The sequence below is a fragment of the Sceloporus occidentalis genome, unplaced genomic scaffold (genome assembly GCF_023333645.1).
Source record: "Sceloporus occidentalis isolate IW3139 unplaced genomic scaffold, rSceOcc1.0.p SCAF_69, whole genome shotgun sequence".
NCBI classification, from domain to species: domain Eukaryota; kingdom Metazoa; phylum Chordata; class Lepidosauria; order Squamata; family Phrynosomatidae; genus Sceloporus; species Sceloporus occidentalis.
Genome location: NW_028317049.1, coordinates 4157501 through 4177464, shown reverse-complemented (window position 1 = coordinate 4177464; position 19964 = coordinate 4157501). Strand labels below are relative to the sequence as shown.

The 19964-nt window shown below is 42.3% G+C and overlaps 1 protein-coding gene across 14 annotated transcripts in view; it reads left to right on the top strand.

The window, feature by feature from the left end:
• Positions 1 to 19964, top strand: part of LOC149286425 (RNA-binding protein Musashi homolog 2) — a 538943-nt gene that overhangs the window by 500208 nt on the left and 18771 nt on the right. For 7 of the 14 annotated variants that reach the window (XM_089494106.1, XM_089494102.1, XM_089494104.1 and 4 more), the window contains one exon: positions 8291 to 8467. The exons of the other annotated variants lie outside the window; for them this stretch is intronic. In XM_089494106.1, the coding sequence (XP_089350232.1) occupies positions 8291 to 8467 (177 nt within the window). The remainder of the gene's footprint in view (positions 1 to 8290; positions 8468 to 19964) is intronic. 14 annotated transcript variants of the gene reach the window in all.

The window sequence follows — 19964 nt, the reverse complement described above, 5'->3', positions numbered from 1 at the left end:
TGCAAACCAGCCTTTGATAGGGGAACATGTAGCACGGCCAGTGCTAAGGGATGATGGGAGTTGCAATACAATGGCATAGTATCATAGAGTTGGAAGAGACCCCAAGGGCCATCCAGTCGAAACCCTCCCCCCCCCAGGCATGCAGGAACTCACAATCATTTTATTACTTTTGGAATGGTGGATATTCCACTATCCTGTGTCAAGACTCGGTAGGTGTTTCTTCACTTAGAATCATAGAGTGGGAAGAGACCACTAGGGCCATCCAGTCCAACCCCATTCTGCCATGCAGGAACTCTCAACCAAAGCATCCCTGACAGATGGCCATCCAGCCTCTGTTTAAAAACCTCCAAAGAAGGAGACTCCACCACTCTCTGATGGAGCGTCTTCCACTGTTAAACAGCCCTCACTGTCAGGACTTTATTCCTAATGTTTAGGTGGAATCTCTTTTCCTGTAGCTTGCATCCATTGTTCCGAATCCCATTCTCTGGAGCAGCAGAAAACAAGCTTTCTCCATCCTCAATATGATATCCCTTCAGATACTTAAACACCTCTTAACCTTCCCTTCTCCAGGCTAAACATGCCCAGCTCCCTAAGCTGTTCCTGATAAGGCTGTTCCTCATCATTTTAGTCGCCCTTCTTTGGACACGCTCCAATTTCTCAATATCCTTTTTGAATTATGGTGCCCAGAACTGGACACAGTATTCCAGGTAAGGCCTGACCAAGGCAGAATAGAGTGGCACTAGGCACTATACTTCTATTGATGCAGCCTAAAATCGCTTTGGCCTTTTTAGTTGCCCCATCGAACTGTTGACTCATGCTCAACTTGTGGTCTACTTGGACTCCTAGATGACCCACATCGACCACATCTTCTTGTTGATGCTCCCGGGGGCTACAAACACAACAGGGATGCACCACTGCTCCCCTTCTCTTTGCAGACTTTACATTTCTGCAAAATCCAGCGAACACCTGAGTTGTGTTTGTTTCATTGGGGTTAGGCCTTGTAGAATTGGTTTGCATCCACATTCCACAAAATAGGACACTGAAGCCTGAAGGTTGCAGACTTTTCTATACTGCCATGAGGAGTTGGCGTCTCCAAATGCGTCTTAAGATGTATTGCGACCCAGTCGCACCATGGGTCCCAGAGCTACATTTAGTCTCCCTTGTTGACGATGTTATCCAAGTACCTGAAGCGATCGGTGCGGGAGAATGTGCTAACCTTTTCTACGGGGCGTTGAAATCTTTGCACTGCTCGACCAGTACCAATACTTTCCCCAAGATATTTAGATGAACAACCCCTGGCGTAACACAATGATGGGAGGTCACAGAAGGTTGCAGACATGATGGATGCTTGCTTTAAGAGAAGGCAACATCGGAAAGGCTGGAGAACATGCCCTGTTTGCCTCCCATTTGCTTCATTATGCTGAACAAACATCTCATGCCATTGTTTAGGAGACAGAGTAACACATCTCTTTCCAAATTCTGCCTTTGTAGAATACTTTCAGATTACTATTATCATTATCACTACGGTTGTATTTATTTGTATCTGGCTTTTCCCCCAAGAATGGGACTCAAAGCAGCTCCCGGTTTAAGAGAACGGTACAAATTAAAAACGTGGAACAGGTGAACATGAAAATAGAATTAAATCATATGAGTTTCAAAACAATTCACCTTCAAGTTAAAAGAATGAAATGCAATTGAAAAGATAAGACGCTCTTAAAAAACAGTTCTGTTAATATAATAGGGAGAGAGTCCCCGGATATTGCACATGCTTTAGGGACCCATAGAAAGTGGCAGAACTGATGATTTAAGCAAGGGCATTACCTGATATTCAGGAAAAGAGAGGATTCAGAAGCCGATTTCAGAAAAGCATCTTCGGCTTTTCATGTTGCCTTTCCTGATATTTAAAAGGAGGGGATGTGACCTGTAGGGATTTTTGTTTCATCGTTCCATTTAGATTCTCTCGAGTCGGAAAGAATTGCAGCAATTAGCTTCTTCTTCTTCTTCTTTTTATTGTGAGAAAAGGGCCTGTTCCAGACTGCCAAAATAAAGCTGCTTCGGGTCTCTTTGGAGGTATGCTATTTAAATGATGCATGCACCCTAAGAATCCAGAAGCTGCACCAAAGCTGCACTCCAGTGCTTAGGAATGGAGTGTGGCTTTGGCGCGACCTCCGGACTCTTAGGGCCCATGCATCATTTAAATAGCATACCTCCAAAGAGACCCCAAGCAGCTTTATTTTGGCAGTCTGTAACAGGCCAAGGTCTCTTCCAGCGTTGGCACCAATTTTTAATCCAGTGTTAGGCTTAGGAATTCTTGATGCCAGTCGCCCAGCCTCGGTTCAGTACTTTTTAGGGCTCAGAAGGCTCACCAAACCTCCAAAACCGTGCTCTTCCCATACAACTTGCCTTCAAAAGAACACTGCGCCGTCGGCTTTAAAAAGCGATCCTGTATATTAGAAACAGACCGATTGGAATTTCAGTTTAAAGCTGGGTAAATGCAATCTCAAATGCAAATAATAAAAGGAACGACTTGGGGAGCTGGGTATGTTTAGCCTGGAGATGAGAAAGCTCAGAAGTGATATGATAGCCCTGTTGAAGGGATGTCATATTGAGGATGGAGCAAGCTTGTTTTCTGCTGCTCCAGAGCAATAGATGCAACCTACACAATAAGAGATTCCACCTAAACATTAGGAGGACCTTCCTGTCCATAAGAGCTGTTCGACAGTGGAAGACACTCCCTTGGAGAGTGGTGGGCTCTCCTTCTTTGGAGGTCTTTAAATAGAGGCTGGATGCTTTGATTGAGAGTTCCTGCATGGCAGAATGGGGTTGAACCGGGTGGCCCTTGGGGTCTCTTCCAACTCTATGATTCTATGAAATTTGGACCAACTTATGGTCTAAAGGTACATGGTTCAGCAGCCTTGCTGAAGCTAAGTTGACCTGGATCTACTTAATGGATGGATGGAGTACATACTGGGCGACACAGATTTGTTTAATGCGTGTAGGAACTCTGTATGCATCTATCTGCGTTTTATTGGCAACAGGAAGGAGACAAACAGATGGGTCATAGGACAGATCGTGGCAGACATCTCCCTGGAAGCCAAGATGACTAAACTGAGGTTGTCGTAGTTATCCACATCATGGGAAGGCATGAATCGTTGGAAAAGACAATGCTAGGAAAGTCAGAGGGCAGTGGAAAGAGAGGGAGATGACCTGCCAAATGGATGGGCTCAACCCGGGAGGTCATGGGCCTAAATCTACAGGGCCTGAGTTAAAGATAAAGGGGTCTTGGAGATGTCTCACCCATGGGGTCCCCACACGTCAAGGGCAGTTAACAACAACCAGGGTGTTGAACTTGTCTTGGCTATAGGATTCAGCACCTTTGGCCGGTCCTTTAACATTTGGGTGAAAACCTGGAGTAGATTGACCATCCCGCTTCTCCACCTGAAACAGAAATTGAGCAATATCTGAGGCTTGCAGAGCTATGAAAGCTAAGGTTATTTGCCAACTGTGTGAGTAGATTCACCTGTAGCATCTTTATCCTTCCATTTCATTTCAGGAGTGTAGTGCGGAGATGGTGTTCCTGCAGGTACAAATTCACCTTTCCCCTAGGGTCTTTTCCGTACAGACCCTTTCCTTCAGGTTGATGCGCAGAACGACATAGGACAGCCCATATTTATTTAATGTTATTTATGTATTACATTTTTTTTATTGCACCCCTCCTCCAAGGAGCCAGTATGGTGCATGCGCAGTCTCGAACAGGCCATGTCGTTGCAAGACAGCGCATGCACCATGCTCTATAAGCAGGGTTTCTAGGCCAGTGGTTCCCAAACTTTGGTCCTCCAGGTGTTTTGGACTTCCATTCCCAGAAGGCCCAACCAGCTTGACCAACAGGCAGGAATTCTGGGAGCTGAAGTCCCAAAACACCAGGAAGACTATAGTTTGGGAATCTTCCTGGGTCCCTCCTCTTCTAGCTTGAGGGTAGGCAAGAACCTCAGTCCAAGGCCATGAGCAGACTAATCTTGCCTAACCATAGGAGCATCAAACAGGACTTCTTCCACGACAAGTTGATAAAAGAAAGGTAGAGCAGCAGATCCCAGGAGCTTTACAGCCAGAAAGTAGCACAGGAGCGGCTTTTGGGCATCACATGATTCCCAAGACGAGAGAGATGCTGGTTATGGTGGTAGTATCTTATATCACCTGTATATTCGTCCTCCAACCAGCACTGGGCACAACTGGTTGGCCTGTAAGCTACTGGGGTGTCGCATCAACCTTTGCCCATCAACAAAGAGTCAGCTCCCACGCTTGCGGCTTTGACTTTTGCGGTTTTCATTATTTGCGGATTTGATTAATATGTTCTATCTAGGGATCTCTAGGTCCTCCGGTGCAACTCTGCTAGAAGTTGACCATGGAGTTGTGCTGGAGGACCTCAAAGAGGAAGCACTTCTCTAGACATTTGTAGGTCCTCCAGCATGATTCCATGGCCTATTTTCGGCACGTGTTGACCATAGCGTTGTGCTGGAGGACCTAGAGATTCCTAGAGAGGTGGTCTCTTGGGTTTAAAAGGCCGTGTTTTCTTATTTGCAGTTTCACGGCGAACCTGTGCCCCTAACCCCAGCGGATGTGGAGGGACCACTGTATCCGTCATACCTGTTTCTCGGTACCTTATAAGAGTTCTTTGCATCGAGTCCTCCTTTCCACCCTACGGTTTTCAAGCGTCCTTGAGAGCCGTGTGGTGATGTGGTGGATCTCCCATGCTTTGAAAAGCATCAAAGAGCAGTCTCTGATGCGTTGGAAGTTGAGGGAGGCAATGACAGGCTTCCGCTCTGCTCATCTGCCCAGCGCTACATCTGCCGTGTGTCGGAGCTCCTTGTTCAACAGTGTCTCCCTGATGTACACATTACAGCGTGCCGCTTCTTACTCCACTTTTATCTGTATCGGCAGCATTAAATATTATTATATCATTTACTCTCTCGAGCAAGGAAGATGATGTTTGGCAGCTTGTTCTATGAATTTTTCATAAAGATTAAAAAAAGAGAAAGAGAGAGAGTGAGAGATGTGGCCTAATCTTGTGAGCTTTAAACTCTCAGGCGCGGTAATGGCTTTGATTTAAAGCGTTTTGTCTTAATGATAGTTATATTGAAAATTTCCCGCTGCTTTCAAGCATGCCTGGTTATTACCATAAACACGGAGGGTGCGCGCGGCTTCCATGTTGCGTGCGCCTGCTTATAGCGAGAGGATTTTGGGGGGCAGAATGAGAGACATTGTGTCCAGATTGGTATCACTGGGGCCTTTCGTTCCAGGAGCACTCCTGCATCTGAAGGAGTCTTCCTAAAGTTCTGCTTTGACCCTTCAGCAGTAGTGTGTATGGTTGCATTCACATTGCTATTGTAAAGTCTGGTCCATGGCCAAGCAATGTTAATAGGACGGAGCAGAATTCATGGCATCTTTGGAGGCATATCTTTCACTGCAGAGGGTTTGCGTGTGCCAAAATCATTCTGTGCTATTGCTGATACGCCCAGTTGTGCATCGTTTCCCCCCAAAGGTCTTTAAACTAGGCCACAGACGCAGGCAGCTTCTTGATAGAGACCAATTATATACCTCCACCTGGGCAGAAATTCTCCCACGCGACTCTATGATCCCAGAGACGGGGGTCTACTGGCACATCTGGGGTTTCTTTCCCCGATGGCGAGTGCAGCTGGAGCCAGGAAACCATTGCGGTCCCAGGCTTGTTGGGTCTGTAAGGAGCGCAAGACATTACTGAAGGGGGTTGGAGTTTGCACAAAAGTTGGCAGGGAAATGAATTTTGCAAGCGTTAGTTGAACATGGGAGAACTGTCTTCTTTTCTTCCTTTTCTCATTTCTTAATATGCACACCGAGAAGCCAAAGAATGCACCACGCAATGCGTTTCCTACTGACTGGCTTCCAGATTTGCTGTCCGCAAGTTTGGAGCCTCTGTAGTCAACTGTCTCCCCCGTGACGGATTACAAGGGTACTTGTTTTGCAGTAGGTACCTTAAGAGGAGCGCATGGTACACATGCTGTGGTAGAATCAAATAAATCAAATATAGAATCAAATGAGGAAGGAACGGAAAGAAATTACCAGAGGATTTTACCCTTTAATGGGAAAGGTAATGGCCTCCCCTGATCCTCCCCAGCAGGGAGACTCTATGGGTTTTGTGGGGTTTGCAACTTTGGGGCCAGGTTTTGCTTGGCAAAATGTGGAGTCGCTTAATCTCGTTCGTGGTATTTGCCTTTTTCTAGAACCTATTTCTTTTTTGTTACTCGTGGGTAGGGGGTTTATGGGGTGCCGGGGTTTCATAGCACTCACCTGTTTCTTCGTCTTGTTTGCTGTGACCGAAATGACTTGGTAGGGCTTGCTTTGTGGAAGCAATAGTCCTGGGGTGGTGCGAGTCTCGCTTGCCTGTTTTAGGCCCTTGTGGATTTGAGTTCTTGTAGCGGGGATGCAATAAAACGATACACACGCGCATCAGTCCTTGGAATATACTATACCAGTGATGGTGAATCTTTTAGAAGCTGAGTGCCCTAACTGCAACCCAAAACCCACTTATTTATTGCAAAGTGGCTTTCTAGTAACAAACTGTGGCAAACTTTGCAGTGGGGTGATGGCACATGTGCCCACAGAGAGGGCTCTGAGTGCCACCTCTGGCACGCGTGCCATAGGTTCGCCATCACTTTACTATACTAAGACTAGGGAGGGACAGTCTTATCAGGATCCAGGACATCAAGGAAATCCAGGTAAGATAAAGTGAGGGAGTACTTACCAGTAAAGCTGAAAGCCTTGCGCATTGCTCCACTTTGTATAAAGTGTGTGCATGGAATAAGCGCACATGTATTTGTACAAGCTGTGGTTTGGGGAGTCCTTTGCTTAGTAACCTAGGGAAAGGCAGCTCAGGTGTTTAATGCAAAGTTAAGACCAGCCAGCTTGGTTCAGCTTTTCTTTCTTTCTTCTCAGTGTATATTCCTATTTTATTTTACAGCGGGCCCTTGTTATCCGCTGGGGTTTGGTTCCAGGACGACCCTGGCTACCGAAATCCGCGGATGCTCAAGTCCCATTAAATACAACGCCATAGTGAAACATCCCTTATGTCCCTTATATAAAATGTCATAAAGCAAGCTTTGCCTTTTGCAATTTAAATATCCTTTGAATATCATCAAGCCCCGGATGGTTAAATCCCTGGATAAAGGATCTACGGATCTACGGATACGGAGGGCCGACTGTAATTTGTCGTGGTTTTTTAAAAAGAGCTTTTGACGCATGGTTTGCTTTTGGCGTGGAGCCTTTATCCAGGGATTTAATATTTAAATTGTTGAATATTTGAATATTTTCGCACTGTGGATGGTTGAATCCGTGGATTAAACAAATCTGCGGGTACCAAGGGCCGACTGTATTTCAATCAGTGTTTCATTTTTACATTTTATTGTGCCTGAAAATGGGGACGGGGCACTTTGAATGAGTAAAGTGGGGAGTAGCTGGTTTGTTTAAAATGAGGAGTCCAGGCTTGAAGCCTCAGCTAACTCACCTACAAGCTAACTTACCTACAAGCTTGAGTAAGAACGTGAAGTCAAAGGCTTTCAGGGCCGGCACCCATAGCTGTTTGTGGGTTTTTCTGTGGCCATGTTCTAGAGGAGTTTATTCCTGATGTTTCACCAGCATCTGTGGCTGGCATCTTCAGAGAATGCTGGCATGGAAGTCATCCAGTATATATATATATACAGTGCTACCTCGGGTTACGAAATTAATTCGTTCCGCGGCGCCGTTCGTAACCCGATACATTTCGCAACCCGAAAAGGCTTTCCGTTAGCGCTGGAAAGCCGCTAGCCGCGCTTCGGATTTGAATTTCGCGCCGAAACGCGCTGAAATGATTTTCGTAACCCGAAAAATCTTTCGTTACCCGGAACAGTTTTTTCCAATCTAACTTTTTCGTACCCCGGAAATTTCGTAACGCGATCAATTCGTATCCCGGGGTACCACTGTACCCCACTCACTTCCATGCCAGCGTTCTCTGAAGATGCCAGCCACAGATGCTGGTGAAACGTCAGGAATCAACTCTTCTAGAACATGGCCACAGAGCCCGAAAAACCCACAAGCAACTATTGAGTACGAACCCTATTATGATCAAATGATGGTTGATTCTTCCTTCAATAATTTTGTTGTTGATGATGTTACTATTCTTTTGTTAATGTTTCCGTTATTTGTTATCTGAGTACGTTTAATATTTGAAAAAATAAGAATCCATCCACTATCCACAATGATAGCGTCACTGTATCCCCAGGGATCCCCGATTACGGTTTCTATTCTCCGCCCGGTGACCTACGGGCTCCATTATCGTACGCGGACTATGGTTCCATGGGGCCACGGGTGGCTCAGATGCTGCGTAGCGAGCACCCTGCGTCAGCGAGTAACTCCCCCCTCCACCACCTTCCCAGCCCGGATCAGTTTAAAAGCCCAGGTTGGTATGGCATTTCATTCCTTTGGGGCAAGCAAAGAGAGCAAAAAAAACATTCTGATGATACACAGCATCACAAATGTAATGATTCGCCGGAAGAGGCTTGCATGCTATGCCACTTCCCGGTTGGCGACTGAACGTCACTCCATCCTTTTACTCAGTGTTGACTTTGCTGTAATCCTTCAGGGCACTGTTTTCTTCCAGGGGCCAGGCCGGGTCTGATAAAACGCCATTGGAAACCTAGCATTGCTTCAAAGGGAGAGGTAGCCTGATACGCACGCAGGGCAACCCTATTCCGTTCGATCCTCCGGGATTAAAGTTTAAGATGTTGTCTTAGAATAAAGGGACCAAATACAGTGGGGCCTCTCGGTATCTGTTTTAGTTCCAGAATCCCACATGGATACCAAAATTGGTGGATGCTCGAGTCCCATTAAACGCAATGGCATCATAAAAGGGTGTCCCTTATATAAAATGGCCAACTCGGTATATATAAAATTTGCAGTTTATATACTGTATATACTCGTGTATAAGTCTAGATTGACCCCCCAAAAAACCTGTGCCAACGTAACCACGGGTCAATGTAAGTACTATAGTTCAAACTTTTATTTTAATAAGGAACCGTTATATGACCCTAAATTTTACCCTCGCCTTATATTGTATTCATATATACATATATTGTATATTCATATATTCATATATTGTATGAATTGAATATGTTGTAAATCGCCCCGATCTTATTGGAGAGGCGGGATAGAAATAAAATGTTGTTGTTGTTATCCATGAGTAATGTCAAAATGCCTAATTTTAGCCCCCAAACCCTGCCCTCGACTTAGATTAATTTATGTATATATTTATTCATGAGGTATAAATATTTATATTTATAAATTTATATATATATATATATATATATATATATATATATATATATACACACACACACACACACATATATATATATGGTATAAATATATATAATGTATAAGTGTATAAATATATAAATATATATAAATATATATTGATATAAATGTATAATTATAAAAATAAATATATAATTAATTTGTAAATATAAACATATAATTATATAAATGTATAAATACATATGTAATAAATGTATAAATATATATAATAAATTTATATATATATATATAATAAATATAATATTTATATAAATCTATAAATATATATATAAAAATTTATAAATATATATAATCAATATATATAATAAATATATAAATATATATTTATATAAATGTATATATATAATAACTTTATAAATATATATAATAAATATATAAATACATATTTATATAAATGTATAATATATATATATAATAAATGTATAAATATATATAATAAATATATATTTAATATATATAATAAATATATAAATATATATTTATATACATATAAATATAAATATATATAATAACTTTATAAATATATATAATAAATATATAAATGTATAAATATATATATAATAAATTTATATATATATATATATATATAATATAATATTTATATAAATCTATAAATATATATATAAAATTTATAAATATATATAATTAATATATATACTAAATATATAAATATATATTTATATAAATGTATAAATATATATAATAACTTTATAAATATATATAATAAATATATAAATACATATTTATATAAATGTATAAAATATATATATAATAAATGTATAAATATATAAAATATATATTTAATATATATAATAAATATATAAATATATATTTATATACATATAAATATAAATATATATAATAACTTTATAAATATATATAATAAATATATAAATGTATAAATATATATATAATAAATTTATATATATATAATAAATATAATATTTATATAAATCTATAAATATATTTATAAAAATTTATAAATATATATAATTAATATATATAATAAATATATAAATATATATTTATATAAATGTATAAATATATATAATAACTTTATAAATATATATAATAAATATATAAATATATATTTATATAAATGTATAAAATATATATATAATAAATGTATAAATATATATAATAAATATATATTTAATATATATAATAAATATATAAATATATATTTATATACATATAAATATAAATATATATAATAACTTTATAAATATATATAATAAATATATAAATGTATAAATATATATATAATAAATTTATAAATAAAAATATATATAATAAATATAAATATATATTTATATATTTATACAAATATATATATTAAATATATAAATGGATACACACACACATATTTATATATATTAAATATATTTATACATTCATACATGAGGTCGACTTATAGTCAAGTATATACAGTATATTTTTTAATATTATCAAACCATGGATAGTTGAACCTGTGGATAAAGGATCCAACTGTCATTTGTCTTGATTTTTTAAAAGAGCTTTTAATGCAAAAAAACAATGTTCAACTGCATGCAAAAGGTGTTCCTCCGATATTATTGTGTAGGCGTTTGACTAGAGTCGCAATTCCCAAACTTTGGTCTGCTGGGTCTTCGACTCCGAGGAGCTCTTGAACCTTGACTCCCAGAAATCTTGGGTTTTGATTCCCAAAATCTGGTTAGCAGTCAGGAATTCTTGGAGCTGAAGTCCAAAACATTTGGCGGACCAACGTTTGGGAACCACTGAACAAGAAGGACATGAAGGTAGGAAAATTATTTGCTTTGAACATGCCTAAAGGATCTTTATTAGGCCCCAATAATGGACGTGAAACTGGGAATATATATATATATATTGGATAGTACTTGTCTTTTTCTGAGGATCTTTGGCTTTAAAGCTCCTTAGGCGTTTGCTTTTGAAATGCGGTGAGACCTTTCTTCCTGATGTAACCCAGAAGACTTCTCTGGTCCTCCAGCTTTCCATACTCCGTCCATCACTTGCATGGAGATCCAAATAAATTTGCTTCCCGTTCCAAGCAACAACAGCTTATCTTTTTGTCCAGCTGGGTTTATTTCTAACTGTGGTTTAACACCAAAGGACCCTAGGGTCTGAAACCATGGTTTGAATCGGCCTGCTTAGATTCACCATAGTTTAAACTATTCTAAGGTCAGGAAAAACCTAGCTGAAAACTAAAATGGTTGCACCTCCCTTCTTCCCGAGTCTTTTAGAAGGAAGAGTACACAAACCCATCATTCAGAAATGTCATGCTAAACTATCATTAAGTGCTGCAGTTTTACCCCAGCCTTTGCATTGAACCTAGATTTGGACATTCATTCCTGACCAGGTTCCATACATATAGGCCTGTTCCAGACTGCCAAAATAAAGCTGCTTCAGATCTCTTTGGAGGTATGCTGTTTAAATGATGCATGCATCCTAAGAATCCAGAAGCTGCACCAAAGCTGCACTCCAGTGCTTAGGAATGGAGTGTGGCTTTGGCGCAACTCTTAGGACCCATGCATCATTTAAATAGCATACCTCCAAAGAGACCCGAAGCAGCTTTATTTTGGCAGTCTGTAACAGGCCATATTTATGATGTAGAGGGCCCTTTCTTGCATGTTTTAAAGGATCTTTACTGAAGGTTAGAGGATAGGCAGAGGCAAAGGACTACAGAAACACCCTGCAAAACTGACAGACATGGTTGTCTTCATCCCCAGACTGGTCTGGGAAAGCAGGTAGGAGGACTGGGATGAGAAAGCAGCATGCACCAGCCTTACTAGGCTGAGCAGGGACTCCTTCCACTTTCAAACCAAACAGTTCCATGGAGAAACATCACCCTCCATTGATGTGCATGCCAACGGCGCATTGCACTTTTAAAACCTTTGCCAACTACAAATACGTTTTGCACAAGAACACTGCATGGAGGGCAAGTCGTCTTCTCTGACTATATCCCTCTCTCCAAAAACAATCCTACTGGCTAGTTGGCCAACACATCTATACAAAATCTACTACACAGTGTCAGAATCCGTGTGTAAATTTGCTCAAATGTTTCTGTCCTGAAGGAGGAAGCCATGGCTTCCCTCGTCTCCTGCCTTCCTTCCTTGAATCCACGTCCGTCTAAATGCACCGTATGCCAAGGGACGTGTCATAATGAATCATGGCTAGGAGTTTCTCCCAGGTTTATCAACAGAGAGTTTATCTTTTCGGCGGTGACCTTTCTTGTCCAGCGCTGGATTAATTTTCGTGCAGGCTTTGGCTTAACATGTCCGAACCAACTGCCTGATAAACCACCCTTCAGCTTGACCAGGAATAATGCGATACAAGAAGTAGTTCTGTGAATGCAAGGGGGAACCAATGGTTGGCATTTTTATGCGCACACCAAAAATAGGGGCCTGGGAGACGGGAGATCGTTGCCAAAACGGGTAGCTTAAGACAAGATCATCTGCTGTATATGCTAATGTATACGTCTAGGGAATTTAATCTACAAATTGACCCCAAAAACCCGAGTCTACTTATCCATGGGTCAATGCAAGTACTGTACTTTAACTCTTGAGCCTGTTACTTTGGAGGTATGCTATTTAAATGATGCATGGGTCCTAAGAGTCTGGAGGTCGCGCCAAAGCCACACTCCATTCCTAAGCACTGGAGTGCAGCTTTGGTGCAGCTTCCGGATTCTTAGGATGCATGCATCATTTAAACAGCATACCTCCAAAGAGACCCCAAGCAGCTTTATTTTGGCAGTCTGGAACAGGCCTTAGTGAAAGCCAAGAACATAATTTGTCTTGGAAGCGCTGACCCCTCTCTCTACTTTCTTATCCATCCAGCATTTAAGGTGAGCAAAAATAGTTACGCCTGCTGGGATTTTGTAAGTTCTTTGACATTGTTTTCATGCTTTAGAAGCTTTGTTACATGCCCCTATTATTATAACGTATCATATTATCCATGGGTCATCTCAAAATGCATAACTGGGACCCCAAAACCTGCCCTCGACTTATACATGCGTCCGACTTATAGTCGAACGTATACAGTAACTGCATGCCTTCTTAGTGAGCAGGTAGAAAAAATTACATCCCAAATGTCAGGAGTCGCATAGGCAGATTGTTTGGCCACACAATGTTGGGAAGTAGCTGTGATGGGATATGTAGTAGAAATGGTATTGCTAAGCCATGGTGATCTCTGACACAGCGGCTGAGATAATACCGAAAGGCAGGAAAGCATGAGCCAAGCTTGTTAAAGGTTGTTTTTTGGGAAAGAAGAGAGAGAATAATAAAGAAAGGGGGCAATGTGGGAAAGAGAGGAAAGATGTGTTTATTAACTGTAATGGATTAGAATTAAGCCTGCCTAAACTTTGAAATGGTGTGTAGTTTTATTAGGCAATTTTAACGCTTGCTGGTCAGTTTTAGCAACGAACGCCACTGGACTGGATCTTTTGGCCTGTTCCAGACAGCCAAAATAAAGCTGCTTCGAGTCACAGTGGAGGTAAGGTGTTTCAATGATGCATGCGTCCTAAGAGTTCAGAAGTTGCACCAAAGCGACGCTCCAGCCCTAAAGACTGGAAGGTGGCTTTGGTGCAGCACATGCATCATTGAAACACCTTACCTCCACTGTGACTCGAAGCAGCTTTATTTTGGCTGTCTGTAACAGGCCATAGTTTCTGAATAAAGGTTTTCTGAGTCTGGATTTCTGAACTAGGGATCCTTCTGTGTTTGACACAAAAGCTCTCCAGTACAGTTAGAAGCATTGGAGACGTCCTTTTTAAAAACCAAGGTTGAAATTTAGGCCAGAGGGTTATTGACACAGCTCTATTTTGAACACATGCCCTTCAAAATGCAGCTTTCCTTCCAACCTTAACGGTGGCCTGTTACAGACTGCCAAAATAAAGCTGCTTCGGATCTCTTTGGAGGTATGCTGTTTAAATGATGCGTGCACCCTAAGAATCCGGAAGTTGCACCAAAGCTGCACTCCGGTGCTTAGGAATGGAGTGTGGCTTTGGCGCGACCTCCGGACTCTTAGGACCCATGCATCATTTAAATAGCATACCTCCAAAGAGACCCGAAGCAGCTTTATTTTGGCAGTCTGTAACAGGCCTATGTTTGAACTGGAAGGAATGTGACAAAAGAGCAGCGTGTGAATTGCATCCGAAATATCAAGAGTTGCTTGGCCACAAAATGTTGGGAAGTAGGTGTGATGTATTGAGATTGCTGACAGTTTGGGGGTCCCACTTTAATTCTCAAACGGATCCGAATTTGCTTTTTGAAGCTCAGCCCCGACGTCGACAATGTCTCCGACACTTTCTTTGGAAACCTTCCCATTAAAGCCAGTGGGACTCCTCGGGTGCAAGTGACTCAACCAGGTTTGACAACTTTAGTGGCGGAGGTGTTGGCGCTCAGCTTGCCTTCCGAGTTGGGTCTTTTTTGCCGGGGTTTGTATCCCAGCATTTTAACTCTCGTAGTTGGTTAATTAAAAGATGCAGATTGGAATTTATAGGTGATAAAGAAATCTGGGGTGGAGAATGCGGCGAGCTTATAATATACATCCCAAAATAATTATGTCCCTAATGAGGTTTGGAAATGGTACCCAGCTTGATGGCATTGCGGGAAGCTACAGGAGGTCCGGCCTGCGGCAGAAGAAGGGACTGTTGAATGCAAATGATAACAGATTCCAAATTCGGTGCCGTGTTCTCGGACATGGCTTTGGGTCCCCTGCCTGAAAAACAAATGGATATATAGATGCTACGTTGAATGGCGTAATGCTGCATATGCTCCACTGTTGTCAGATGTCTGAATAGTGTCTCTTATTAGCGGGGTCCAACTTGGAGAAAACATGTAGTCTGTGGGCCAGAGGTTGTGGTTGTGATGACCATGAATGGAGGATAGAAGTCTAGTGTCAGTCCTGCTTCCTAATGTCCCCTCTGTCTTCTATTCTTTTCCAAAGCTCCTCTCCATCCATGTATTTGTGTGCCTCCAAGTCACCTGTTGACTTCTGGCAGCCCCTTAAATTTCATAGGGTTTCTAAGGAAGGGTCCATGGAGGGTCCTGGGACCAAACCCAAGGAGATACCAAGGCTAAGAAGATACTAAGGGCAAGGCATACTCAGAGGTGGATTTTGGCAGTGCCAAAATGGGGTGGCCTTGGTATCCTCCGGGGTTTGGTCCCAGGACCCAAAATCCATGGATGCGCAAGTCCCACGAAATACAACGACATAGTAAAATAGGGTCCCTTATCTAAAATGGCAAGATCAAGGTTTGCTTTTGGGAATTTACATGCAGGGCGGTTCAAAAAGAAGCGAAGGTGTTCTTACTCAGTTTTGCACCATTCTTTTCGAATCGCTCTGTATTTTAAAAAAATATATTTACAAGCCAGGGATTGTTAAATCTGTGGATATGGAGGGCCAACCGTATATATATAGATCAATATAGATACAAATATAGATAATAAATCTACAATTGTTGGGATGCAACGATTGGCAACCATTCGCGACGGAGTGCTTCACAGAGCCAACTTGGCTTCTGGGAACTCTGAATACAGCTTCCCCATATTATGAGACTGTATCAAAATAAAACCTGTTCCCGTCAGTCCCTCCTCCTTGGTTATACAGTTGGCCTTCCTTATCCACTGATTTTTATCCACGGATTTAAGTATCCACGGCTTGAAAACATTTTTAAAATCTATTAATTCCATTTACTCAAATGTTATTTTGCCATTTGATTTAAGGGACACCATTTTGCTATGCCTCTGAATTTAACAGGACTTGAGCATGCATGGGTTTTGGCATCCACAGCGGGGCCTGGAACCAAACCCCAGCGGATACCAAGAGCCCACAGTATCTTAAAACAAATTGTTGGCCTGTTACAGACTGCCAAAATAAAGCTGCTTGGGGTCTCTTTGGCTGTATGCTGTTTAAATGATGCATGCATCCTAAGAATCCGGAAGCTGCACCAAAAGCTGCACTCCGGTGCTCAGGAATGGAGTGTGGCTTTGGCGCGACCTCCGGACTCTTAGGATGCATGCAGCATTTAAATAGCATACCTCCAAAGAGACCCGAAGCAGCTTTATTTTGGCAGTCTGTAACAGGCCGTTGTGTCTTAAAATAAATCTCTGGTTTGTTTTACAATACAGTAACCCAGCAGAACAACATTAGTCTTCAGAGACCCCACTTTGTGCATTATGCTCTTCTTTTCTATAGCTTGGGTGCATCGCTTTCATTAGTGTGCCCTTCCCCTTCCTTCCCGGTTTGGTTTCTCGTTTTAAATCAGGGATAAGGTGCTGTTGCTGATTCACGTTCATCTTATTCTCTCTATTAAGGCATCGGTGGGGGAAAGTGAGACGGTGAAGTGAAGTGCATGATTGCGAGCCCGTGCCGTTATTTTTAGCTCCCAAATGAAGGCGAACCCGCTGGACCTCTGCATGTAATCTGGGTTAATGGGCAGGGAAAGTGGCATTCAAGATGCTGGCATTCATTCCTGCGGTGGCCCAGTTCTCTTTCCGAAAAGGAGGACGGGGAGGGAAACTGATTTCTACTACTCTATTAGTTTCCCACCGGAGACTCATTTGGGAGCCGCACGCTGGCTTTGACAGGGAGGTTAGATCCACTGTCCAATAAAACCGAGAGATTACGGCCGCGTTAACCATTGCGCTCCCTTCCTCCCGTCGCAGTCATCAACCTCCGTGACCCCAATTTTCAAAGAGCCCAAAATAGTAATCCATCACTTTTTGTGGGTGCCTTTTATTATTTTTACTTGTTTCAAAAAAATATTGCAGTGTCGGGTACTTCATAAAACTTGGTGGCTTTGTCGAGGTTTCCTGGTGTCGAGATCCTCTGACGGCATGGATTAAGGATGCTAGTGGCTTGCGGTCGGCGCAAGGGGCTACTCCTTAACATTTTGCAGTAATGCTAGGACCAAGCGAAGATTTTCAGTTCACTGGAAGGGAAGATGCACATGCGTCATGTGCTTTCTATAGAAAACCTTTCCCCTCTCCCAGAGAGCTGCTTCACATCAGGCAGCAAAATGTCTTGCGCATTCATAGAATCATAGAATTGGAAGAGACCCCAAGGGCCATCCAGTCCAACCCCATTCTGCCATGAAGGATCTCTCAATCCAAGCATCCCTGACAGATGGCCATCCAGCCTCTGTTTAAAGACCTCCAATAGAGGAGACTCCACCACACTCCAAGGGAAAGTCTTCCGCTGTCAAACAGCTCTTACTCTCAGGAATATCTTTTTCTGTAGCTTGCATCCATTGCTCTGTGTCCTAGTCTCTGGAGCAGCTTGCTCCACCTCACTATGACACCCCTTCAAATACTTAAACGGGGGTATCATATCTTGTTTTGGGGACAACACAAGTCCAGGTACCCCAGAGAAGCTACAGGAGGCAACAGAACATGGGAGAATCCCTGGCTCACTAGCAAAGTAGCAGGGGTCAGGCCAGTCCAAGTCAAAACGCAGTTGAGCAAGCAATCCAAACAACACTGCAAGAGGGAGACCCGATGTCCGGGAAAGCATCCAAAGGGCTGATAAGGCAGCTAGTTCCCAAACAAACAAACCACCTCCCAGCACAGCAAAGTCAGTGTAAGCTACACAGTCCTGGAGATTCACAGTAGTTCTACCAAAAGGGATTACCAAGAGAATTGTCAGACGGTCCGAGGTTCAGGGCAACAGATAGGCAGGTCGATAAAGCAGTCCAAGGTCAAGGTTTCCGGGTAGTCAAGACAAGAAGCCAAAGGAGCCAGAGACAGAGTCTTTCCTCTAAAAGAGTCAGATATCCACTGGCAAAGAACCACACATGCTCTAGGTGCTTAAGAAGGCAAGGAGCCGGCCTTCAGCTGTGTCTGATTACGAAGACGCTTCTGATAAAGCCTCCGAGATCTTCGAAGGCCCTCTCTTTCTGCTCGATGCTCATTGAAGGTAGGCACACTGCCCAGATCCTCCTCTGTGTCCACAGCCTCGGCACCAGGCAAACTTGACTGCTGAATCTCTGGAGGGGCCATAGACTCTGCTCCAGCAGAACTAGGGCCAGCCTCTGGCTCCTCCATTACAGGTTCAAGCCCCAGGGGCTCTGGCTCCTCAGGGGCTCTAGCTCATCCTCTGAGTCCTCCAAGCCATCCTCCAGGCTGGGCATGACACCCGAAAGTGTAGTCTTCAAATGCAACAAGGTCTGAGATTATCAGGCAACAGAGTCAGGAATGCCAAGCCCACTAGACAGATCGATTGTGAGCAACAGGTTCCCTAAGGGAGGTGTTGGAATTTGTAGTCTGTTTTCGGCACACAGCTGTTCCCCGATTAATGAGCGTTGAGTTCTTAAACGCTCCAACCTGGGTAGTCTCACCTTTTCTTTCCTTCGTTCTGCCCTCTGTCTCGCTCTCTTTCTCCTCTGGCCATCTTGCTATCTCACTATCTCCGTCTGAGGCCTGGGGATGGTGCGCAACACCATTTCGGTCAATCTTTCTATTTCCATCTCTTTCCACGTCCATTACTCTTTCTCTGTGTGTCTCCCAGTATTTGGAATAGCATCCTAAGAGAAACAGAGAACATAACCATCTGTTATTGGGACATAGTTGTGAGTCTTACAGAACAAACTGGCATTGACATTGATAGCTAGCACACACAGGCATAAGTCACTGTACGTCTTTGGATCAAACTTTTGGACCGTTGCACAATGGCAGGGTTTACTTTTTAGTCATGGAAAGGATGTTCTGCATGTGGCACTGTTGCACATTGATATGCATTGCATCAATGTGCATGTAATTGTGCATCATCACAATTCACTGCGTGGGCATCGCGCAACTACCATGTCACTCAATGAGTGTAAATTGCAATCTGTCTAATGGAGGGTGAGGTATCAGAATGAGGCCCCTGTGCGTCAAAGCAAAGGAAAGCGCAATTAGAAACTTGTAAATATAGCAGTATAACATGATCTAACATTTCCTTGAACTTGAGATACATTTTCACTGATAGTCGGCTTTCCTCTCTGTCTCTCTCATCTTGCAAAAGTGCAAAGACTTTGTGCTAAATTACTATTTCCAAGAAGGAAGGATTCTCACCTCTCTTCTGACCAAGTCCCAATAAAAAGTACCAGGTGAATATCAAGTGACACAAAACCTAATTGGAGAAGCAGTTGCATTAGTGCTAGCAAGTACGAATTTCCCTTTTAAGAACATAGAAATTGGACTTGCTATCTTTAAACCCCATGGCGAGAGGACTACTTTCGGAAACAGTGCAGGACTCACTCCCTAGATCCTGAGAAAGCCCCTAGTATCCGGAGCTGGAGCAATGCAAATGCTTCCTATATTTCAGTGGTCCCCAAATTTTGATGCTCCAGATGCTTTGGACTCTAGCACCAGAATTCTTGATTGTTGGCTTCTGGGAGCTGAAGTCCAAAATACCTGGAGGACCAAAGTTTGGGAAACTATTGGGTGATCTTACGTCTGGTAAGAGGAACAAGGCAAATGCAGAAGGAACCATTTTGTGTCTCGTTGCTTGACCTTCCACCAAACTTGGGAGCTGCTAGCTCAGTTCCTAGCCTAGTAGCTCTTTGGTGATTTAAAGGCCTTTTTGCTTTTGAGGTCTGAGACACT